General features: G+C 40.5%; 3 protein-coding genes across 4 annotated transcripts; 1 reads left to right on the top strand and 2 right to left on the bottom strand.

Moving 5' to 3' along the window:
- Positions 1–4,504: 4,504 nt before the first annotated feature.
- Positions 4,505–11,005, top strand: layna (layilin a). Of its 2 annotated transcripts, none has more exons than XM_080866092.1 (8): positions 4,505–4,816; positions 4,942–4,959; positions 5,230–5,527; positions 6,741–6,898; positions 6,977–7,021; positions 7,100–7,159; positions 7,263–7,359; positions 8,909–11,005. In XM_080866092.1, exons 1-8 carry the CDS (start codon positions 4,741–4,743, stop codon positions 9,618–9,620), a joined length of 1,464 nt encoding a protein of 487 aa, XP_080722218.1. In that variant the 5' UTR covers positions 4,505–4,740; the 3' UTR covers positions 9,621–11,005. The 2 variants fall into 2 exon arrangements, with proteins under 2 accessions (XP_080722218.1, XP_080722217.1); XM_080866091.1 differs by having other exon boundaries at positions 4,939–4,959.
- A 204-nt stretch (positions 11,006–11,209) lies between these two features.
- Positions 11,210–19,963, bottom strand: alg9 (ALG9 alpha-1,2-mannosyltransferase). The gene is made up of 15 exons (XM_080866090.1): positions 19,802–19,963; positions 17,193–17,328; positions 16,396–16,530; positions 15,953–16,023; positions 15,585–15,673; positions 15,154–15,289; positions 14,774–14,861; positions 13,920–14,025; positions 13,547–13,669; positions 13,128–13,282; positions 12,863–12,992; positions 12,635–12,782; positions 12,395–12,524; positions 12,176–12,306; positions 11,210–11,990 (listed from the first exon to the last, which is right to left on the bottom strand). Exons 1-15 carry the CDS (start codon positions 19,939–19,941, stop codon positions 11,867–11,869), a joined length of 1,842 nt encoding a protein of 613 aa, XP_080722216.1. The 5' UTR covers positions 19,942–19,963; the 3' UTR covers positions 11,210–11,866.
- A 1,560-nt stretch (positions 19,964–21,523) lies between these two features.
- On the bottom strand, positions 21,524–25,544 carry fdxacb1 (ferredoxin-fold anticodon binding domain containing 1). The gene is made up of 5 exons (XM_080867815.1): positions 25,057–25,544; positions 24,733–24,889; positions 23,318–23,521; positions 23,048–23,206; positions 21,524–22,954 (listed from the first exon to the last, which is right to left on the bottom strand). The coding sequence occupies exons 1-5, from the start codon at positions 25,232–25,234 to the stop codon at positions 21,733–21,735; spliced, it is 1,920 nt and encodes a 639-aa protein (XP_080723941.1). The 5' UTR covers positions 25,235–25,544; the 3' UTR covers positions 21,524–21,732.
- Positions 25,545–25,601: the final 57 nt, after the last annotated feature.

Raw genomic sequence — 25,601 nt, 5'->3', positions numbered from 1 at the left:
CTGTTTTCACTTTTTTACTCAGAATTTTCTGAAATAAAACCAATAATTGAGGTTTGAGCTGTGCTTTGCTATGTTTTGAACAGAAGCTTGTTCAAGATCAGTTTGATCAGGGTAAAAGATATGACCGTATGCAGGAAAGAAATGAACATTTTATTCGACACACATAGTTCACAACCTGCCAAAACAAACTAACAAACAGACTTTAGCTTCTGTAAACGTTACAGACCCAGGTCACAGTTCATGAACAGGTGCCTGTGTACAAAAGGGTCGATAAGAGAATCTTCACTAATACAGCAGATGGGCATTGCAGTATGGATACCAGGGGAGGGGCTGGGATTAATGATGAATGGGAGCTGCTGTGTAATGTGACTGTGTATAGATAGTTTTTATATAGGCGTTTCCTGCTGTGGAAGGTAACTCCATTGAAAAGTGCAGAAATGCATTTGTTATGGTTTTAATTTCTAGTTTCAAACACTTAAGTGGCTGCATTGTTAGTGATTGGGTTGATCTTTATATACACAGACACATTAACCTCATGCAGTCCCACTGATGCAAATATTATGGATTCAATCGGCAATACTAAAAAGTGCCTTGTAATCTATTTCACACACACACACACACACACACACACACACACACACACACACACACACACACACACACACACACACACACACACACACACAAGCGCGCGCGCACACACACACACACACACACACACACACTCAGAATACAGACAAAATTAGGACACAACATTTCTGCAGTATCAAATATGATGTCAGTGGCGTGTCACACACACACCTGCAAACAGACATACCTGAGCCTTTTTTGAAATAATTAAAAACAACATAATGACAACAGCATAGATGTCAAAATTTTCTATCATTTTCCAAACAGGTGCCATGATCGCATGATCTTTGACACATCCCATGTAAACAGCTTGAAATCCTAAGGTTTTTATTCAGACTGAAAACTGTGTATATACAGCATATCTGCAAAAAGCCTTTTTGCACCTCCAAAGCTCAACATTTCCCCAAAACTGACATAATGTGTGACACAGATCGCAGGGCCTCTGTACAAATTAGCATGATAATAAAATTATTCCTGACAAGCCTTTAAATCCCACCTGAACTGTAACGCTCTGTCTACAAAGCCACAATAATAAGAAGGATAGCGTATACACAGTGATGCTGCTTGGTAATAAAATAACAGAGAGCCCTTTTTTTAATAAGCAGGATGCTTTTTGTTTCTTTGCAGATATGAACAGAGATCTATCACACGGCTAGCACACAGTTTGGTTAATGGTAGCGCTTTCCGTCCCTCAAACACATTTCCAAAACCAGATTAACAAAATGAATGACTAAAAGAATTACTTCAGCTATTTAAAAGGTTTCATCAAAACTCTTTTATGGACACTCAGCTCTGCTGATAGAGCCGTCCGGCTCCCTCAGGTCAGTGACTCAGGGCCCATTTCCAGCTCTCTGTGCGGGCGTACGCAATGCGGACACTTGGTGTGGGCAGCGTGCCAACCTCTGATAATCCAAATTGAATTTAGTGGAAAGTTGAGTTCTTTTGTAGCGTGTAATTAAGTTTTTTCTTTCTCTTTCCTGCTTAAAGACTGGAATTAACTGAGTTTGACAGTCATCGTATTTTTACAGCCGGCAAACAAACAAGCTCATTACATTACGAATGATTTGTTGTGGTCAGAGCCAGTTTATGGCTTCAAATCATGTTATTTTAACTACGTGGCTTTGTCTCAGTGAAATGTGCGTTTAGCAGTTCTCTCTGCTAATGCATATTGGCTTCAACATCACAGAACAGAGGTACATTTTCAACATTAATGCTAGGCTTCTTTATGAGGGGGAGTGTCTGCACATGTGTGGTGGTGCTTTGGGCTAGTGATGCACTGGCTTCCCATGGGAATATTCATCTGGTTTCCCTTTAACTAAATGGTAGAGAGGGTGGAGGCAGAGAAAGAGGGAATATGTGAGAGGAAGATTGAGGAAGAGAGGCTTAATTTAATGAAACCCTCTTCTGGTCTCAGATGCTATAAACAAGAAGGAAATTTAAACCAAGGCCCATTCCTTATTGAATCTCTCTTAAGGACCCTATAACCCCTCTGTCTTCTCTTTTACCATTCAGAGCGCAGGGTAATGCAAACGTCTCGTACTCCTCCTTCAGTTTATACAAAGCTGAGCCCCTGACTGAAATCAGTCTACACCTAAACTGATTAGCTGTGTTTAGATAGCGCATCTTGCATGAGGACAGTACTTTCAGAGCAGCCCCGCTGCCCCCGCCCTGGCTCCTTATTCAAAGCTAGCACACACAATATATTCCTGATGAAGCATCCTGCTGTTTAAACTCTGGCTGATCTGTCTCTCTGCGAGCCTTAAATCAACCTTATGGGCCATTTCAGAAATTACTACCATTAAGAACTGCATACATACACTTTTCTTCCATTTGTGCTCTGAAAAGCGGGTCACGTGCACATGCATCCTTGGCTTCAGTTCATCCTGCTGACTGAATATAAAACTGCAGCGGTAAAAATGCGTCTCAGTAATTTGACATGCTAATGCCTCTGCAATTGAGCTTGTCTACAAAGTTGTTGTTTTTTTTCTACCAGTCTTGTTATCTGCAGGTTTCCTGTCTGTAACTGGAAACAGCAACAAATAGCTAGTGGGTCTCTGGCCATGTAGCAATTCACCAACTAGCACCTTTAAAATTCCTGGGCTAGAAACCACAATCTGTATTCAAAAGATGGACATAATCACTGTGACATCACCCAGTGGTTTTGGACTACTTGAAACTAATCTGAAGTTTAAGATTATGAACTTGTTTTTGTTTGTTTGTTTTTTTCAAAACAATGTTATTCCACTTTGAAAAGGGAGGAGTGGTGAGACATGAGCTAACAATGTAAATATGCATACACTGTTGTAGATCAGAATAACAGTGTGTACAGAGAGCTGGCACTGAAAGCAGCTACAATCCCTTATCTCTTTAGTGAGTAAAATATATATACTGTAACTATTCAAAATGAGTGCTGCACTGAGTATTTGACATGGGGGACCATCAGTTAATTACACAAACGTTCTTAACCACTAAAGAGTGCATGAACAATTCATATAACACACCAGTTTACAACCCACACTGTCTTAAGCAGGGAAATCATCACAACACACAACGATTTGTGATACAAAAATACTTTTAACACTAAAACATTTACAAAGCTACGCCTCTGGGCAGCAAGCTACTTATAACCAGGCAGCATGGAGCCTTTTAATCACTAAATTCAAGAACATTAAAGACAGATGGAGGAGGAAGGAAAGATATCACAGACCCACCAAAAGTTATGTCTTAAAAACGGTGAAGATGACACACATGAAAATGACCAAAACAATAGATCAAATTGTTAAGTCAAAATTTTGAAATCATAACCCAGATTCTTTTACTTACACATGGCAAAAAATGTCGTTTTTAGTCGCAATGAAGGGAAAAGCTTCCATAATAGCAGACAGGCAAAGGTCTTTGACTCCCGTAGTGCTTTTTCTGATTAAACAGAGTCGCTGCCCAGTCAGAGCTTGATTGTAATAGACACCTACAGCCCCTTGTTGGCTTCTGTCTCTCACTTTGGCTGCAGATAACAGCAGTGGTGGTTACAGGATGCTAGTTTTCACACTGTACTGCATGTTGCATGTTACTTTAAAGGAGTTAAAGTGTTAGCTAGTGGGCTTTAGCAGCCCAAACTTTTTCTATGTCCCTGTTTTTTTCCTGGTTCATACAGTCTATGCACACTGCTGCAGAAATGCTGGCTCTTTGTTGATATGTAAAATCACTGTCAGAAAAGAGAACTACTCCCTGAGTCCTGAACTTACATTACTATTTTTTTAAAGACTACTTAAAGACATTAAATGGTCTTAATTATAATGAAAGATGCTTTCCTTCATGATTACAGGGGTTATTTGGGGGGTGGGGTTGACTTTGCTTACCATGCCTCATTAAATCTTGAAAACAGTTGTGAGGTTGTTGATATTCCCTGAGCTGTACACTTCAGTCTCACCAGTACACAGATAAGACCTGATAAAAGAGATTTTAATAATAAAGGCATAATGTGTTGTAGGGCTTGCCTGCTGGTTGTACGTGTCTGCTGTGTTTGGCTCTGTCTTGCTTTGTAACGAGAAACAATCAGCAAGAATGCTGCGAAGTGGACTTGAGAGAATATCTTAAAATATCCCTGATTGAGTTAGAGGGGATCATTTTCATGTAACACTTTTGTAATGATAATATCCGAAGCTTAAGTAATAAAGGAAGGAGTGAAATCTGCCTCTTGTCAGCATTTACGATGAGAAGCACTTGCATGATTAGATGTCTTGCGATCGATGCAGCCTCTTCTCCCAATCATTAAGACTGCTCTTAACAGATTACAGCCCCCTCCCAAACATGCAGCCCTTCCTCCTCTTCTCCCTGCTCCTCCTCCTCCTCCTGTCTCACACACTCCCCTTTTTCAGCAGAAAGAACTGGAGCCGAGACACTCTCGTACTTCTTAAGCTTTATTTTTTTAATTTTAGCCTCTTTTTATAGCATTTTCTTACACCTAAAGCTGAAGCTCACCTCCTTTGGTATAGGTGGCCGTTATCTGCTTTCACATGAGCACTTCTGATGACCTGGCACATGAATGGACAGCAGAATGAAAAAGACTAAACTGTAATACAAGATTTTGTGGTTAGAGAAAAGACAACAAAGATGGATCTGCGGACAATCCTTTATCACCTGCTGCTTTTCTGCTTTGATCCATCTACAGCCACAAGCCTCATAACAGGTAAGACGCACTCACACACAAAAATGCTGCAAAGATATGTCTGCTTGATTTAAGTGTGGATCTATTTTTGCTTCCTCATGTGCTGAATATCTGATTGTGTGCTGAACTTTGGGCTCCTGAAGCAGATATATTTGAAGCCAGAGGTAAGCACTGTACTTCTACTGAAACTGAAACACTATAAAGACGAATAACTAAGTGTATTTTTGTAGTTTTCCTATATTTACTATTACAAAGTAATTTATTTGTTAGTGTAATACAGACTATTTAGTGAATGCAAATGTGAAGCCAATTCAGTTTATATCCAGCATGAACAATGTTGTGTGTGTGTGTGTGTGTGTGTGTGTGTGTGTGTGTGTGTGTGTGTGTGTGTGTGTGTGTGTGTGTGTGTGTGTGTGTGTGTGTGTGTGTTATAGGCCAGCGCGTGTGCAAGGCAGGAAAAGGGAAGCCATGCTATAAGCTGGCCTACTTCTCCGAGCTCCGCCGTAAGCTGAACTTCGTGGAGGCAGAACGCGCCTGCAGACGGGATGGGGGGCAGCTCCTGAGCGTGGAGTCTGAGTCCGAGCAGAAGATCATAGAGCAGCTCATCACAGAGCTCCGCCCAACTGATGGAGACTTCTGGATAGGTCTCCGCCGAAACCATGGAGGCGAGGATAGCAACTTGGACTGCTCTTCCCAGTATTACTGGCTGGATGGTAGCAAGTCCACATTTAGGTCGGAACAGAGTCAGTTTGTGAAAAGTTCATTTTAAAGCAGAGATGTAAAAAAAAAAAAAAACTCCACCAGATGAGAAAACATAGACTGTATAAAAGATGGATGTAGCTTGTAGAGATTTTAGCTGAATTCTTTTTAACGGCATGTAGGGGTTGAACCATCTTATTAATACTTGCATAGAAATCTACGAGTAAACAGCCTCTAGCTGACTTTGTGTCCTCAGAAAATACTTCATGCATGACTAAATCGGCAGTTTTGGATAGTGTTAAATAAAACATGAAGTTACGACAAACGTGAAGCTATGTTCGTTTTTTGCGTCATTAGAGAATAAGTGTGTGTACCTCCCCTGCACATTTGAATTTAAATGACCAAAAATTGTGGTGGTGCAAACACTCATGGCTTCTTAACACGACTTCACTAATCAGCTGATTGAGTGGCTGCGTCCATCTCTTTATAGTCTGTGTGAGAAGACAGGTTTTTCTCATTTGTCTGATCTGCTCAAAGACTTAAATGTGTTAGTGTCAATGCTACCTTTTGTTATTTCAGACCTACTTATGTTTTTCATTTTTGTGTTAAACTTGTTGAGTTTACCTGTAATGAAATGTGCTATATAAATATAATTGGCCTTGCCGTTGTCAAAACCAGCTTGGTAGAAAAAGAAGAGGAAAAAAAAACAGGACAAAAAATCTTTATTTCAAGGATTCACGTGAAAAAGGTTAAATGCTCCCTTTTTTGCAGTACAACTGATATTGTTTTAGGTCTGTAGTGTAGTACAGCACAAAATCTTGCAATTAAGTTTTGCTGTAACATATTCAACAATTATTTTTAACTTGAAACCTTTTGATGCCAGCTTTAAATAGTGTACAGCTTAATAAGCAAAACACTAAAATATCTTTTATTTCTTTCCTTCATTGCGACTAAAAAAAATGATTAATTAGTTAAAGCATCCATTACTCAGTCTTTAAAAAAGTCAGACTTCAAACACTTTGTCGCTTTATCACATTGTCACGTTTTATTTCATTTTTGTTCGTTATAATACTCCTATGTGCTCATATCTGGTGTTAAACAATCAGCAGCGGATCAGCAGAGCTCGACGAGGTCGAAGGGACACTAGTTACCTCTCACGTTACTTTACAATACCTTGAAAAGTCATTACAGATTTTTTTTCTCCAGTGATGCCAAAAATATGGTTGCTTTGTGTGCGTCTGTATAGGAACTGGCACTGGGATGAGCCATCGTGTGGTTATGAGGTGTGCGTTGTAATGTATCACCAACCGTCCGCTCCTCCTGGTATAGGGGGGCTCTACATGTTCCAGTGGAACGATGACAATTGTGAAACCAAGAACAACTTCATCTGCAAATACACTGCAGGTATTACTCAGAGGTCATTTAATTTTTGTTTGACTTGAAATTGTTGTTACTGCTGAATTAATTTTTTTTTCTTTCCAGAGGAGTCACTGGATCCTTCTCCTTCACCTAACTCCACTCAAACAGGTAAAAAAAATATTTATATTAGCTTTTAGGCTGATGTTGACATTTTGAATGTTTAGAGACTGATAGCTTTCATTACAGATGTCTTCCCTTCACCCGTGGTGCCGTGGAATCCAAATGATCACAACCACAACCAAACAGGTCACGATGATAAACATTTCAATCATTTGTGAAAAAATCTGACAGATTTCGACCTACACGACAATTACTAAATCTGTATCTTTGTTGTCTGTCTTTTATTTAGTTCTGAATTTGGTTTACATCATCATTCCCACCATCCCCCTCATACTGCTGCTGCTGACAGTGACAGGCGTCTGCTGCTTCAAGCTGATTGTCCGACGGTGAGGATCCAAAATAAAGGCAAATACTAAATGCAAGAATACTAAAGACAGCAATGTCATGCGGTTATGGTGACATACACACACAGTGGGCATGAATCTCATGGTAACTGGGAGCAAAAGGTGGAATTTATTTGGGATTTTCTCTAAATCCACACAGGGCCAGAATTATTCATACATCCCCACTAGTATTTGACCTTTCCAAAGTTCCAACCTCAACCATATTGAAGTCTACCAAAAGCATCTGGTTGCAGTGTAACTTGCTAAGGGAAATTTAACCATTTGAGGAGATTAATGTTTCCCAATTCAGTTTTCAGTATATTTGAGATCATTGGCCTGTTGGGTCACCCAACTGTGTCCATGTTTCAGTTCATGGCAGGTTTGATCCTTCAAGCTTTCTGGGTTCTTCCAAAAAATCCTAAACAAATTTACTCTCATCTGGGTTTAAAAAAATCTGAGTTTCTACTGGACCTTGGCAAAGTGGTGGCACATCAGAATAATTTGTATTTGTGTACACTTGTTTGAACTGATGATCTTGAAATCTGCTCCAAGCAACCTTCCCAACATCCTTCTCAGATATTCACTGAGTTCATAGGACATTCTTATTATTCTAAGTATTGGTCAATCCAATGAGTGCTGTTAAATAAATCCTTTATATGCTGGCAAAGGAAACTACCAGTTTTAATCAGTTCTGATCATTAACAAAATGGTAAATGGTCTGTAGTTGTATAGCGCTTTACTAGTCCCAAAGGACCCCAAAGCGCTTTACACATTCAGTCATCCACCCATTTACACACACATTCACACACTGGTGATGGCAAGTTAACAGACACTGTAGTGCTTCAGCAACTTCAGCACAACTTATTAAAAGATTTAAATGAGTGTATGTATATATTTGAGCCTGTGTGGATTAGAGAAAAACCTAAATAAATTTAAACTTGTGCACCCAATTATTGTTCTTTAACGTTATTAAAGATTTATGCAGTACAATCATATTTACTCTGGAAAACAACTGTTTAAAGAAATCATTAAAAGCTCAAAATGACTGTGATATTCATGCCCATGATGACTGCATCTAAATGTCTAACCACAATTGCATTGCTACTTTCCCTATTTCTACCTCTAATGGTAAAAAAAAAAAAGGGGTTTCCTCTTTATAGCATTATTTGAGCTCTTCTTCCAATTACATGCTCACTTTTCTTCCCTATCAGTAGCACTTAGTCCGCTATAGATTGACAAATCCGAAATGGTTTAAAAATGTAATGTTTTTTTAATTAAAATGTCTGAGAGATTTCTAAACACAGCTGAGATGTGCAGTTTTTCATAGACATGACTCATACTGAAGTACACTGAGGAGGAGTATTTTCAATGTTGATTAATACACAATATTAATTTATGGCAGCATTCACAATGATGTATGTGGGGTGTGCTCATAACACACAGTAACAATCCATAATGGTGGAGATAGATGGATGGATAGAGTCATGTTGTTTTCTGTATGCGTGAATGTTTTAAGGTGTCTTGTTTGGTGTCTTCTCTCTCTGTGTGACAGGAGGAGGAAACAGCAGAAATCCGAAGTATGTCAAACAGACCCAGGACTGTGCCCAAGCCCAACTTCAACTGATGTCTACAACGTCATTCGTTCCCAGAAGGATGACGACCTCGTGTCAGCTCGCCCGCAGACCAAGAACACCTCCTTTTTATGCCCCTCCCCTGACACACCAACTGGTGACTACGATAATCTGGGGGGCCGGGACACAGAGAGCGGCTTTGTGACACTTGCAAGCACAGAGAGCTGTTTCCTAAACTTTGACCTCAACGACCTCAGCCTCGGGCGCCGTGGCACTCATGACTTCTGCGACACCAGCTTGGGCCGCTCAGGGAAGAGGGACGTGAGTGGCAGCAGTTTGGGTCGCACGGGTCACAGAGAGTTCTACGACAAGAGTCTGGGTCGTCGTACAACGAAGAGCGAGCATTTCGGCAGCAGCCTATACAGGGACCACGGACTGTATGATGGCAGCACCACAGCGGGGAGTGACCTCTATGATCCCAAACTAAGACCTGGAGGTCACACACGAAAAGCTGACCTGTATCAGACATACTTCACCAATGGAAAGGAAGACACTTACCGAACCAGCCTCGGAACCTACGGAAACCGAAAGTCCTACAACGCAAATGTGGATTGCTACAGAAATGGGCTGAATTTGGACGGTGGAAGAAGATACTTCAACGAGCATGAATGGATCAACAGGGAAAATTACTGATTGCCTCAAAATCTCCTTTATTATGTGTACAGCACTGAATGAGTGAATGATACTGAGAGAGTGGCTAAAGACTGTGCATGGTTTTAAATGTTTCTAGTCTGTTATGTTTAAAGGACTGAAAATCAGGTTGAAAAAATATATAATTTATATTTTATTGCTGGCCCAATAATTCAGCCTGTAGCCTGCTGGTAGACTAGTCTGTGTAGGTATTCGTTTTTAGTAAATGAACACAATTTTGTCTATGAATACTAAAGTAACCAGGTGGCGCAAATAAGTTATATTTGTTTATGCAGATAGTTTGATGTGCTCCCGTTTCGTGATGTCTCAGCCTCTTCCTCTACAGTGATGCTTACTGAAAGAACGCAAATCAACGAAAAGATTTGGGTTACTCAGAATCATTCAGACCTACTGTAATGAATTTCTTTTGAAGACAAGGTCATAGGATTATTTGTGACTTTATTACAGGGAGGTAGGGGCAGAAATACATCAAAGCAACAATTACAAAAGGGGAGTCTGTTACTGGCATTTCCACAATTTTACGCATTGATTTCTGTTTACAGTTTACCCTGAACGGGCTGCGTATAATGCCTTAAACGATGTCCGTTCAATCTGTGCCGTTCTGTGCTTTAAAACTTCCAAAGGCGGAACGAAAAGTGTTGTAGGTTTGGGGTTAGAAGAAACAAAAATGCATGGAATAACAAAGACAATGTCTCAGGTTAAAGTTTCGTCCTATTTAATAATGATCCAAAGTGACAATATTACACGAGATCAATTCCAAACCACCGGAGTACCCTTGACACAAAGGTCACCTAATGGTAAAGCCTCCAGATTTTATCTGGACCTCACTAAAGCATCCAAGCAAATATTTCAATATATGCATGCATAGGAAGTTTTTGGAAAGAGCCATAATACAGTTACATTACAGAAATGACCCAGTAAAGAAGCACCTACTGTAAGCTAAGCTCACATTTTCTTGTGTACATGGCATCATTACCAAAATGTAGACGTTTACAGTTGACTCTGAGGATTATGAGCATCTCTGTCTATAAAAGCATGTGTGTTTTCATGTGTGTGTAGCAGCCTGTTTTGCATGGTCGTGTCAGGTAAGATAACTGAGGTCTTGAACTGTTATGTTTGCTGTGCTTGAAAACTGTTTTGTACACCCAAGTATACCTGAGAGATGCGGGCTACCTCAAACAGATTAAACACAATAAACCAGTACTGCTCGTGGAAGGTGGTTGTATTTATCTCCTGTGTGGTTTTATATTGCCTTAAATTGTGACGAGACCTTAATTTTACACACTTATTAAAGTATTTATCAAAGCCATTCTTAAAAAAAACAACAACAAGTGCAACGGTAGCTGCTACAATTTAGCTTGAGTGCCTGCAGCCTAACCAAACATTACGGCATGCTATTACAGTGTAATATAAACCAAAGCATCATCATTATTACTATTAATTCAGAATGTATTATGTCTTGATATCTCTCCTGTAAGTGAAAGTGGTTTGTATGTTTGCTACATAAGGAATATTCCAATAAAATGAGATGAAAAGCCAACCTGTCAAAGAGTGACTTTACTGCCCCAATAAAAACAACATCGGATTTATATTCACAGTCAATCATGATTTTATTAAGTTAAATTACTTAAGCATCCTTGGTTTTATTTATCTTCCACACTCATACCTGACAGAGCACACAACAGGACACTGTTCAAGCCCAGACGCGAGAGGATTTCTGCGTTTCACTGGTCAGAGAAATTCCTCCAGTCAGGCCACATTTTCAAGTTTCGAATACGGGCTGAATTAATGCAAATATTTTGTGGTGTGCATCCCCTTAAAGACATCCGGCTCAACACAGGCATACAAAATAAGATAAAACGTCCAGCTGATACCCTGCCAAGCATTTTCTTTCACTCTGACATGCACTGTCTCACACACAAGCTCAAAAGCAGACTGATGTCTTTTCCACATATTTTTCTCAACTTTTTCTAATACGTTTCTGCCTTTCATCCACACGCAAACACTGTTTGGTCACCAAAAAGTGGTCCAGGGTGGTGATATTCAGAGAGTCTGTGTAGTGTTGATGACAAGTAAACAGGGGGATTGATGTCTTTAAAGGGTCTGATAGCTTCAAAGGTTTCTTGAGACAACATGCACACTGACACAAATACCAGCTGTTTTGAGAAGAGGTGATTGACGTCTTTTGTTGGGATTTTGTACAACTGTACAGGTTCGGGTGTAAAAGGTCAGCCGTGGCTCCGCTTACGAGGCTGCTTTTGCCGCCGCGGTTTTAAGATGGCGTAGCGCCTAAAGGTGATGTGGTGGTCAGATATGAATGGGATGTAGAACGCTCTGAAGAGAGGAGATGACCTGAGAGAAAAATGCCTTACATGTAAACAATCTGCTTCACATTGTAGATCTCCTTAATGTTTACATTTTCTCAGGATGTTTCCTTTTCTTTTCAACTGCAATACATTATGCTTTTTCCTTCATTTACAGATTTTAATTTTACTGTTTTTTACACTTATTTGTAAAATATTTACTTGTAAAACTACCTTGATGCTTGAAGAAAAGGCTTATAAGCGATGATAGTCCACTCCTCTTTGCTGGCTGAGTAACGTGGCTCAAGCGGCGTCTCTTCATCTGTGTCTAGGTCCACTAAGTAGTGGCACTGTTTTAAATCAACCTGCACAGAGAAGACAAATACATTTTTAATTTATTTGCTCTTAACTACAGTATTAGTTAGCAAACATGTCTGCGTCTAAGGAACTTACATATCTGCTTGGCTCCTCCAGGTTCTGATCGTTCATATTAGCTGGGATGATCTGTGTGGCCAGAGGACCAGAGGCATACGGCTGAGGCAGCTGCCCCTTAAACTCAGACTGAATGAAGTGCAGTTGCCAGCTGGAGATTAAAAGAGAGACTTTTAGCTTAGTGAAAACATAAAAATGAGAAATCACCCTTACAGACTTTATCAGACACTGAAAACCTGTGCAGATTTTCTGGACACTGACTTGTGTGGGAGAAGAAAACTGCTCGGGAAGCGATACCACTCTTTGCCAACACATACGCTGACAGGCCTGCTTTCGGGGACCGAGTGAAGAGTCGGATCCTTGGCAATGCGGTGAAATTCTGGGTACAGGTCCAGAGGGGCATGGTAGCCTGTAAACAGACCAAAATATCATAAGCCTTCGCTCAATGCTGATGCTGGTGCTTAGGGAAAATGGGACACACACACAAACCTCTGAAGAGGGCGACAGAACGAGACAGTGACAACACAGCGAAGACCACCACTGCGCTTAAAGCCAACCAGTTCGAGGAGACGGTGTAGTGTTCCAGTCGGTATCGCTGGAACAGGAAGTGGTAGCATTTCTGTAAATAAAATGAATAAAATCCATTTCATTTACGTGCACATTTGTGACCAAATGGGCCTAAAAATGCTGAAATCAACTAACGCAGCAGGCTGTTTTGCTTTGAAAGCCAAAATTAGACAATGGTAAACTACACCTGTAATGAGGAGAGGGCAACTGCCCCGCTGAGGCAGATGAGAGGGTAAATAGGAAAGAGAAAACGCTCTTCTTTATGAGGTCTAGTGAAGAAAACCAACATCCACAGATACATGGGAGACAGAGTCAGCCAGTACGGGCGGCCCAGGTTCTGCACTGAAGAAAACACATGTGTGTACAACGATGTGAAATCACAAAAGGTAAACCCTGTAAATGTGCTGGAAGATACTGAATATACTGCACTGTGGAGCACAGTGACTTAGAAGAGTGCTAACCGGAGTTAATGTGAGACAGTAGATGAGGGTAACTACCTGGACTAAATCACGAACAAATGTATATAGGTGAGTGAATCATTACAAGTGTAATGTAAATGTAACAAGCCAAAATCAACATATTTTGTGCATACGCAGGAAAACACACCATTGAACCTGTGTAACAGTGTCTCCATGAGAGCAGTGAGTGGCAGGGAAAACAGTGCCAGAGCAAACACCAGGTTGAAGTTCAGGACGCCGTTTACAAAGTAAAAATGCCACGGCTCCGTACCTGGAAATTAAACAACAGAAAGCAAGAGAAGTTACCCTGTGCCCAACAAAAACTGCAGCGACAAACTGTTAAATCTTAATATTTGCTTGATATTGTCATTGACGTATTATCAGTCCAACAGTTACTGTAGTAAATTAGGCAATTCATAAAAGGCATATCCAACATTGTATATCCTAAATATCTCATACTTTATATAAATATCACATGTGGATGTATTGAGGTATTAAATGTGACAAAACAGGTCATTTACCATATAGATCAGGCCCATGTGGTGTAAAGACATTGTACAGGAGAATATTGAGTGGCGCTATGACCAGTTTGCCATAAAAGAAAGAGTCCACCGCCACCAGAGGTACCTGAGAACACAAGATGAGAAGGAAAGTGAACTGATGCAGGTCACATAAACATTAAGCTCCTGCATAAAAATATGCTATAATTCACAAAGAACTACAGATACAGATGGACAAAAGGGTTAAGCCACACCTCTTAAATCTTTGAATTCAGGTGTTTTTCGTCCCATTGCCACAAACTAAAAGAAAATCACCAACCTAACTATGCAGTCTGCTTTAAAAAATATCTGTCAAACAGTGGATCATTCTGAAGAGCTCTCTGATTTTGAGCGTAGTGCTATAATAGGATGCCATCATTTCAACAGATGAATTCGTCAAATTCCTTCCCTACTAGATATTCCACAATCAGCTGTAAGAGGTGTTCCTGCAAAGTGGAAGGATTTAGGAACCACAGTAACTTAGCCACAAAGTGATAGAGGACATAAAGTTACAGAGTTAGGTTAGTGAGCGCTGAGGTGCACAGTGTGCACAGTGTGTCATCCTGACTCAATAACCTCCACTGGAATAACCATCAGCATAAAAACTATCCACTGAGAGTGTCATGACATGGGTTTCTATGGCCGAGCAGCACCTGTAGGTGTATGTGGCCCAATATTTTTTAGTATAGTTTACATATGTTGTGACAATGTGACACATGACAGCAAAATGCATTATTATATTCCTGCCCCTGTGGTACGTCCACAGAGATTTTGTGGGGAATGCTCTACCTGTGACAGAAAAGAAACCCATTATTCTAGTAGTTCTATATTCTTACCAGCAGCAGAAGCAAAGCAATAAATGACCAGGTGATGAAACTCTTCCACTGCCTCTTCAACACAAGCAAGTCGAAAGCAATTGGAAGTCTAACAAGAGAGAAGAAACTTCAATGACACAGTAGCTGATCCGGCTCACATTCATCCCAGTTCATATGTTATTGTAACGTGATACAAGTGATACATTTTTTGTTGTCAATGGTTGGCTGTATTGCACTAACTAAAAAGAATTAAACTCCACTGAAAATTCAAGCAAGCCCGTAAACATTTATATCCAGAATAAAGTAAAAAAAAAATTTTAAGGTGTAAAGTTTTTTCAAAAAAGCTGTATTACAATTAACACATAGTTAAAAGCCTGCAATGCCAGTATTTACAGTCATACCCGATCAATGCAGAGAATGGCCATCCAACAATGGCGCCGGCAGCCACGCCGATGATGGCTAACGGTGTTGAGTCTTGGAACCAACCCGTCATGGCAACCAGTGTTGTGTACATACAGAAAGACGAAGGTAGGAAAGCTGTAGAGAAAGAAATAAACTTTAATCAGAAAAAGACTAAGCACAAACACAAAAATGTCCCTACAATCCCTACAGCGTTAATGGGAGCACAGGAGAAATAAATCATAAATATGAAATGTTCCTTAGAGGCAAACACTGCACACTGTTCGTTTGGCAGTTCTGCTCTTCTTGATCAGTGATCTGCCAAAAGGCCAGAAAAGCAAGGCTTTGTAATGAGTTGCTCGATGTAAAAACCAACAGATGTAAGGATGGAGGCAACTGATAGTCCCCAGAAATGTAGCTAAACACGACCAACCTGCAGAGGAGCAGAACATTCCTGTGCTCAGGACGAGGAATGCCAACATCAAACGACCCACGTGCAAACCAAACTTCTTACAAACTGCTCTGTGGCACACACACACACACACACACACACACACACACACACACACACACACACACACACACACACACACACACACACACACACACACACACACACACACACACACACACACACACAAAAAATAAAAATGCTTAACTTTAGTAACATATCTTAATCAGAAAAAAACGCTGCAGGAAAATTGCTTTGTAACAGATGATTCTAGACATCTACAAAATTATCCCAAAATGTGAACACCAAAGTGCTAACATGCCTTGCATTTAAGAGGAGGGTAAACTCACTTGTAGAAATAGAGCTCACAGACACAGCAGGAGAATGCTAAGACACATCGCACAAAGTAGAACACCAACACCTGCAACACAGTCATAACACAAGCCTGAAACTACTGCACATGTCCCACTATAACGTTACACACACCTGTGTGTGCACGCATGTGTGAATTCATGTATTTTAAACTTTAGATGCCCCGTGGAGGAATATTGAACTTTTTAGTCTATCCAGATTTTAGTTTAAAGCTTCTTCTAATAGAAGTAGCATGTCCTGCAGGTAAATATAGTTTTCAATTTTAAAAAGAAAAAGTATACTGATGATGAGCTTGTTAGATTTTACACAGAATGCATTCACTGTGGTGTTAGGATCAGCATAGAATTTCAGAATCGGTGCATCCCTATTATAAAATACAGGAACGTCAACACATGGCAAAATCCGAGCTTGCGATACTTACCTTGTTTGTCTGTAGAACATGGGCGTGCAAGCAAGCAGGAAGTGCATGTAACCATAAGTAAGCATAGGACCGGATGGCATACAGTGGAGAGTATTCCCATGTTTGCATTCCTGTGCCGTAGAGCAAGTAGTGCATCTGTCAGAACACAGGAATAAAAGACAAACATAATCCATTGGAACAAGAGAGAGATGCTACAAAATGATTCTGAAGCAGGCATTAGAAAAACTGTCACACAACACACTATGGTAGGGCTGTGCGATATGACCAAAATCTCATATCCCGATATAACACATTTATCGCTCTGACAACGATATAAATCACAAAAATGTAACATTTTCTGTAAATTCTGTAAATCTCTGGCAACTCAACTTGCGTGAAGTGTTTGCTTCTCATCCGTAAACTCTCTGCATACTCTTTCACGTGATTCAGTTTATTTTGAAAAGTCTCAACAGGATCTTGAGCTTTATTGTGAAAGGTTTACGAGGAAAACAAACAAGCCACGCGGTGGTTTTACCATCATTGTTGCTAAAGACAACAGGTAAAAACAGACGCTTGTTCGTCCATAGTGTGGTAAGAGAAAGAGAGAACTTTAAGAAATTAATATAGCCACTACAGTGACCATCAAAACAATGAAAAAACATTGCTGTAAACAGTTTATTTTACGACACCACAAAACAAACGATAGCGTAATAGGAAACGATAGATGTTTTTATATCGTCATCCGATATATATCGTTATATCAAACAGCCCTACACTATGGCACTTTCAAATGCCCCACAGCAGAGATCAGTACTCACAGGCTCCCAGTAGTTAAACGTCTCATCGCAGTCAGAGATGTTGCTGAGCAAAGCTGCACAGAAGCGTGCAGAGAGCAGGCATTTAAATGCAGTCGAACCTTCTGGAGCCCATACCTGCCCCCCACGACTTATTGACCTATTACAAAAAAAAAGATTAATATGAACATTCATTCAATGCATATGTATATATTTATGCTAATATAAATCAGAACGTTCCCTTTACACAAATAAAAAATAAATTGTCTATATCTTAAATAATATAAACATTTATGTGAGCACTGAGTGGGTGTTTTATCACATACCAGTTTAACTGCTTTACTACACTCGTGTGCCTGCTTTTAATAAAATACCAATTAAGATAACACAGATAATCCCAAAATGTGCATGTGTGGTATCAAATTGTTGTGTATTTCCAGCTCACATTTCTGTTCACTTTTACAAAACACTTAAATATTTTCTCCAAATTTATTCCAGTTTCAGATTTACTTTAGGAAATACTCTTTAAACAGTTTCTCTCTTTTCCAAACCAACATTATTAGTACTATTGTGAATAACAATTTCAAATGTTTTTATTGTTTCTATATTTTTCTCCAATTTCTTTTCACCTTTTAGGTTTCTTATCCTGCCTCTGGATTTTGTATTTTAAAAGTATCTGATAAATTATTTAAACCAATGGTTTTTTTGTGAGTTATTAACAACAAAAAGAGAGCCAGTGTGATATTTATTTTAGTATAAGAAATATCAGCATCAACAAACTTTTTTCACACAAAAATTTATATAGTTCCATATTTCTCTGTATTTTTTTTTTTTTTAACAATGGCTAATCAAATATTGGTGAGTTAAATAACAGAGAGGGCTGCTTTTCTGTTAATGACATTAATAACGGGTCCACTGAGGGACAACAATGAGACTTGTCTATAACAGGAATGTTTTACATGGTGGAGGCTGCTGACATTTTCCTTAGTCATGTTTTCTGACTGTTTTTTCACTAGTTTTGCATTTGGCCAGGGTCAGTGTCACTACTGGTATCATGAGGCAATACCTGGGCCCTACAGAGGTTGCACAGGTAGTCCAACTGCTCCAGGATGCACATCAATATGTGGCATTGCCAGAAGGCTTTTTGTGTTTCCCAGGACAGTTTCAAGAGCATGGGAAAGATTCCAGGAGACAGGCAGCTACTCTAGGATAACTGAACAGGGCTGCACAAGGTCCTTAACCCATGAGTATTACCGGTATCTGCTCCTTTGTGCAAAGAGCAACAGGATGAGCACTACCAGAACTACAAAATAACCTCCAGCATGCCACAGGTGTGAATATATCTGACCAAAAAATCTAAAACAGACTTCACGAGGGTGGCCTGAGAACCCAACGTCCTCTGAAGGATGAAGGAATTGATATCAATGACTGGCTTTGTTTTAGCCTGACCAAAACGGGACATTATGTTTTGGTCATCCGACTCCACCAGGTTGCACCTTAGACAGCTCAGTGATGCCCTGGTCCAGCTCTGCAAGGACATCCCCCAGGACACCATCCCACATCTTATTAGCACCACATAGGACCATACAAACTCCTAAGTGGCATTTTGAGTTGCTGCAATGGAATTTCAGCAGCAGCAACTATCCTGTCTCATCAATTTATCACTTCTGGGTGTCTTCCATCAAACAATGTGGTATCATTTCATTCCTAACGCATTATCCAGTCCATCTGAGCATAGATACCCAGCTAGATTTTTTCCCATTGCGATTTGATGTTTTTTTTCCTAAGTGTTAGTTAATTTTTTCTGAGCAGCGTATACATATGATTCTGGTCTGAGCAGATATTCTCATTTCTGTCAATTATGATCACTCCCAGTTAAAATGTTATCATTTCAACTCTGCCACCTCCAGATCTGACTCCGAACCACACATCACAGCCGATCACACCGTCATCTTGTAAAATATATAAATAATGTGCACTTTCTATCGGTTAGGAAATACTTATATCTTTATTGTCTAACAGTTATAATAACTTCTCGTGTAAAGAGAACTGTGTGGATGGTCACACTAATACAAACGTGTGATTTGCGTTCACAGTGTTGCTTATGTGTTGCAGTGTTTCCTTTGTTCGCGCCCATCATCAGATTAGTCAGATTACAGTCGGCTCAGCTGCAGCTCAGCCCTGACCCTCACGTTGCGTATTTTATGACACGTCACCTTACAAATTGTCACTTTCCCCAACAACAACACCACCCAATCGTCTCAAACAAGTGTTTGTGTCGGTCCAGAGCACGAGTTTACCCACGCCACAACTGGCACCACAGCCAGTTACCACATATCTGACACTAACAGAATGAATGGAGCTGACCACTGCGATTTACTGCTCCGCTAAAACATAAACAACGCAACTTAGTTAGTACGGTGGACACACAGCTAAACAGCCACTGTGGTTCATATTAATGTAAATACACACTGGTGTAGTTTGTTCAATGGTCATTGCCAGGCGTTGTTATCGTGTCGTTACAGTCAAAACTTACTAAGGTATCAAAGTAGCTAGCTTAGCTAGCTTCCCCTGCTCAGGCTGTCAGTCACACCTCCTCATGCAGCTTGTGTCTCCTCTGGATTCATACTCACTCTTGCCGAGTCTCTGTGATTTTGCTGTCATCGGTGACTTTCTCCTCTTTGGGTGCCCGAGTTTCGGCGGGGACGTTCACGTTGTTTGCATCTTGTCTGCTGCCTCGCCTGGTTCGCTGCCGAAGCGCCTTGGCCGCCATGTTTACCGACGGTCCTGCTCCCGAGTCGCGATTCGTTCATTTTCGGCTGTGTCCGGATATTGACAGCTCTAATCATACAGTTCAATTAAGCGCTTAAGTTACAAGTACTCTTTACTGCGATTCAGTAAAGTTTCAGTTCGCTTTAGATTACTTTTATTTATTTAAACGTATTTGTTATTAAAAATAAATAAATAAAAACGTTTAAATAAAATAAGGAAATGTGTGTGGGGGTAAGGTCAATCAAAGAAGTTCAAATAAACGCGAACTCAGCACTCTGTAAAGGCAATAAAACATGCATCAGTGCTTACTGAAAATTAGACCTAAGATAAATTTTTAGTTCCAGTTTTAGGTCAGTTCACAGACTAAACTTTCAATGAAACCAGGAGGAATTACAAAAATTACATTTTGACCTCTGAATTTTTGGCAAAAATCACCAAACTGGGCTTTGTTTCAACTGTTAAAAACCTTTGTTAATTTTCAGATCTTATGATATTGTCTCTATTTAATCTTTTCTCCGCAACTCTTCCCTTGGATTTGATCTGTGTTGCTGCAAAGTAAAGTTACATTTTTTTTAAAACATCTTAAAAAATCTCACAAGTAATAATTTTCATCACATTTTCCTTGCTGAAAGTACCGTGACTCATAGAACCTGCTCTAGTGAAATGTATATAACCTTTGCATTTGCTGCCCCACATGTGTGACCACCTTTATTTTTTAAAATAGCCTGAACGCTTTTAGGTAAACTTTCTTGTCATGTCATGTCTTCAAAAAGTTTGAGGCATTGGGGAGACCAATCAGTGAATGTGAGTTTTTCTATCGAGCCATGGTTTCACTGCATTAGCAGTGTTTTTGTTATCATTGACATGCTAAAAATAAAGCTGTTGGCAATCAGAAACTTTCCAGAAAGCATTGCATGGTGGGTCAGAATCTGATGGTACTTTTTCTGTGTTTATTATTTCTCCAGTTTTAACAACACCAGTAGGTGAAACACAGCCCTAACAATGAGAGAGGCTCTCGTACATCTCTCCGGACATCCTCCGTACATATGATTAAAATTTGAGTTAAAACATTTTTTTAATTTGGATTCATCACTCCATAACATCAACATCATGTTTCAACTAAAGGAATGGCAACAAATTATGTGCTTTCATAAAAGGCTGCTAGTAACAAAGTGCCTAAAGGTACAATTTAAAACAGTTTTTTGTTAGGTTGTCTATTATGTGTAGATACAACACTTATTAGGTTTCTTTTTTTATGTTTGAATGAAGTCAGAAAGAAAACAAGACTATTTTAAAACTGCAAGAAAGTCTGACTCCCTGGACACAAAATATAAAGAAATTATGGGTGGCTGAAGACTTTTGCAGAGTACTGTGGTAAGTGTTTATTCTTTTGTGACACAGTTAGATAAAGGAATTTATTCTATTTTTTTTACATCTTTACAACGTGTGTGTAATGTGACCACTAACTAATCTCAGTCTGTTCTTATTGAGAATTGTTTACTTTATGTCAGTGTCACGATGTTGCCATGTGGTGCACCATATGTGTCTTTTACTCTTTTACAGTAACTCCAGAGGCCAAAAATTTACATTAAATAACAGATTTATTGTTTCCTTGAAGCACAAACATATACACAGAATTACAATCACAATGTAGACACAATAGAGCAAACAACACCTCAACAACTGTAAACACTGTTTAGCTGCAGATTACACATTTATCATTTTCTATGCAGATATGCCTCTTAAAGGTAAGAGTGTAAATCGCCGTTCTTCTCTGAGTTTCAAGTGATGGCTACCTGATGGTGACTTGTAATCGAGAGGAAAGTAGAGTCTCCAAGTGTTTGTGAAACTGGAGTGCTCGTGTGTGTGACAGAGCATGTGTGTGTGAGTGGTAGATGAGTCTGTAGCAGTAACTGGTCTGGCTCAGATCAGGATGTGAGAACCTGTCAATGAGTTTAACTTGCTCCACGGTCCCACAACTAGCCTCTCGGACCACCGCGTGGAAATTCTTCTCCTCCCACGTAGGCCCAGTCCAGAAGCTGATGTCAAAGGTGAAAGGTTCGGGATACAGGCAAAAAGGATGAAACGGAGTCCCCGGCGATGGGTGGGATGAAAATTGTTTTAAGAAACGTGGGTCATGTGACCAAAGCAGCCTCCAGTCAGGGAGCGAGAACAGGAGCACGGCGAGTAGGTCCAAATTTAGAGACGCAGTGATGCGGACATGATTGTTGTTGTCACTTACATCGCTTGCAAACACCTTACCAACCAAACCCACTGGCTGCGCTTTCAGACACAGACCTCCCTGCTCTGTTACTATGGAGACGCCAAAAGGAGCAAGTAGCGTTTCCAGCTTTTCTCCGAGCAATTTACCCGGCTCACTTTCTGAAGGAAAAACACCTTGGATGAGGAGCTCGTGAAAGGCAGGCATAGCCCAGAGGCCGATGGGTACATTTCTGAAAACCACACCACTAATTCCATATAACAAGCTGGTAACACCATTACAGCTCCCACAGGACTCATCCTTCTCATTTCCTTCACTGTCATCACTCCCCTCACAGTCACCATGACCATCGGCGTTAATTATCGCCTCTTTTTTAGCTAGAAGCTCTTCCATCTGAGGGAGCAATGATGGACGTAGCATGTGCATACCACTTTCCCCTTCAGGATCAATGTCAAGAGAGCATGCTGACCTGAAGCTCTCAACTCCTTTGATTCTCACCCTACCTCCTTTATTTGAGGCAAGACATGTGGGCAGCAGAGTTTCTGTGGGTCTCGGATCATTTTCTTTGTCTGCAGAGGTATCAGTGTCAGAGGTGAGGTCTTTCTGAAGCAGGTGGATCCAGTAGCATTGTGCGCCATCGATGCCACAGCAGTGTGTCTGCAGCTGTTTTGCTGTGAGGAGGAAGGGGATGGTCTCTGTCATCATGGAGACCGGCCATTTCTTCGCCAGACCTTCGAGAAGAAAATCTTGCACCAACTTGACAGGGTGGACAGAATCTGAGTAGAGAAATCTCCTGATGAAAGAAAAGAGGTTGTAATTATATTTATGTGATTTATGTGTGTGTGTTGGTGGTGCAAACACCCGGGTAGCCACTGTGTTACTGTACCTGAATATGTAATCACTGAGCTCTGCTGGTATTTCGTACTGCACTTTCTCTCCTTCAACGACCTCCTCCACCTTCAGCAAATGAGCAGGAGTGTAGGGGATGCTGCGAGTAAACATGTGGACCAAAGCTTTCTCCACATGGAAGCCTTTATCCTGGCTCCTGTTCAGCAGCGATATCATCATTAGTGCCAGGCATGCAAACATACAAGGAAAACAAACAAAGAGATACAGCTGGGTTGCTTCTATACATAGACTCACCTTTACTCCTTACCTGTATCCAGTGCACTTGTAGCTCTGGTGCTTATCACTTTCAAAAGGGTGGATGGCACTCAGAATTAGATCTGCCTCCGCTGCCATGGCAACCGCCTGCCAGCTGTTGTGCCACTCTCGCTTCGGCTGGTCCGCTGGTGTTCCTCCTTGTCCGTTGCACAAGGAGACGTGAACCTCCCCACTTTCAGCCAACACTTGAACACAACTGGAAGAACAACAAATTCACATTTTAAAATGTCAATACATGTATGACACATACATAAAGGATTATTTTCTAATAACCAAAGAAGCAAATATTATTATTCAGTTACCCTGCAATAACACAGCTCAATTTCTCACGATAGCAGGTTTGTTATTTAGTGATCGCAAGAAAAAAAAGTTTATTTCCTCTTTATTTATTAGAGATCAAAAGAAACAATTAAGCAAGGAAAAACTTTAATAAAGTGCTAGACACCAAGCGAACTCACAGGCGGGCATGCTTCAGGGCTGCTAGTGAGACTCAGTGAGAACCAGATAAGAAAACCGGATAGCAGATAATCAGATTTTGATACTGGCATTGAGGGAAAAGCAGTTTTCTCAATAAATCTGCCTTTTTTTCCAAGGTAGCAAAATAAATTAACCTGTCACCACAGGCTTTATTATTTTGTGTTTTCTGCAGAATTATACTAAATAAATAAAAAGAATTTCAAGCACGACCATTCACTATCCGATATAAACAGTTCCAATTTTTAATTTAAAAACATGTTGCAGTAGGCACAATAAACAAGGTTAAATGATGATATCATTTTGAGATCACAGTGCCAAGCCAGAAAAAAAAATAATGAAGTGCGAGACTCCCAGTCTCCTGACAGGCGGGTGCACCTCCTGCTGAGACTGCCACAGAAATCAGAAAACCAGAACGAAAAACTGACCTTTTGATAGTGACAGTGGGGGTAAAAGGCTATTTTCACAACAAATCTGCCCTTTCCCCATGGTAACAAGGCCTTACCACAGAGAAACAAGCTTTATTATTTCAGGTGGTTCTCTCCGTTCATTGTGCCATTAAAACTGTTTACATATTTATTTAAATCAGTAACTATTCGATCAAATAACAGCTAGAAGGGTCTGAGCATCCTGTAGAAGCTTTCATAACCTGGTCATTAGTTGCCTAAAACACCTTAAGTAGACACAAGAAGCAAGATTAAGTGATGATATCAATTATATTGAGGCAATAAATTGCAATTATTCCAGTTCATGTCACATAAAAAGGGATATAAACTGTTATAAAAACAAACTGAAAAACACATACAAACTTTTAAGCCCCAATAATGATGAGCTTGAGGCATCAAAAGCCTCTTTTAGGCTTCTTGCATAGATAGAAATGAATGCAAGTGATGCATGTGATGATGTTGTGATCATGGCATGATGCAGTCCTACCTGAGGAAGAAGTTTCTGAGAAGTTCTCTGTTCTTTTTAACCCCACTCTTTCGCCCACAGTGAGGGAAGTTGAACACCACACGGTCAAACAGATGGCCCTGCAGAGAGGCGCATTCCCCCAGCTTTGTGCAATCCACCTCAAACAGCACAGTCCCTCCTGAAAGAACAAACAGTGTTAAAGATAGCATGCAAAGAAAGAAAGAAAGAAAGAAAGATAGTATGCAAGAAAGAAAGAAAGAAAGAAAGAAAGAAAGAAAGAAGGGGGGGCACAACTCCATAAAACTCAAAATAGCAGCAGTTATTACAGCTGGTAAAAAGCCGTACCAGAGTCCTTGATGGTCTGGATGTTATCAGCTGCGCCTTCGTGCCGCAGTGCCTCCTCCTGATGCTGCAGGCAAGTGGCCGTTACGGTGGTCTCTGATTCGGAGTACAACTGACAGGCAGAGGCCGAAAAGGAGAAGTTCCCTTCTCCCACCATTAATACTGCCCGCGAAGGAGACATATCCAGGGTAAAGCGCAAACAAAGCTGCTTCCCAAAAACTCAGCTCTGTGAAAACTTGTCCCCAAAATCTGTCCCTGAAAGGGAAGAGCCGCGTGTGCGGGTGACAGCGGCCACCTTCAGTCTTCTTCACGGGTCAATATTGTGGTTTTGGAACCATGTTTAAGCTTTTTGTTTGTTTTTGTTGCCTGAGACAGGCGCGAGCGAGACGCTGTTAGTACCGCTGCTGTTGGAGAATAAAAGCTGATGACCTTCTCCAACTCGAGCTCCGCAGTACGTGAAAGCCGAGCTCACCTGTAGCAGCTTGCGTTAGAAGCGGCGTCGCAGATAAAATAGTCCGACTAGAAACAAAAGGCTCCCCTCCCGGGGC

This window comes from Rhamphochromis sp. 'chilingali' (assembly GCF_963969265.1).
Source record: "Rhamphochromis sp. 'chilingali' genome assembly, chromosome: 19".
Classification (NCBI taxonomy): domain Eukaryota; kingdom Metazoa; phylum Chordata; class Actinopteri; order Cichliformes; family Cichlidae; genus Rhamphochromis; species Rhamphochromis sp. 'chilingali'.
This window is presented reverse-complemented; position numbering and strand designations above follow the sequence as displayed.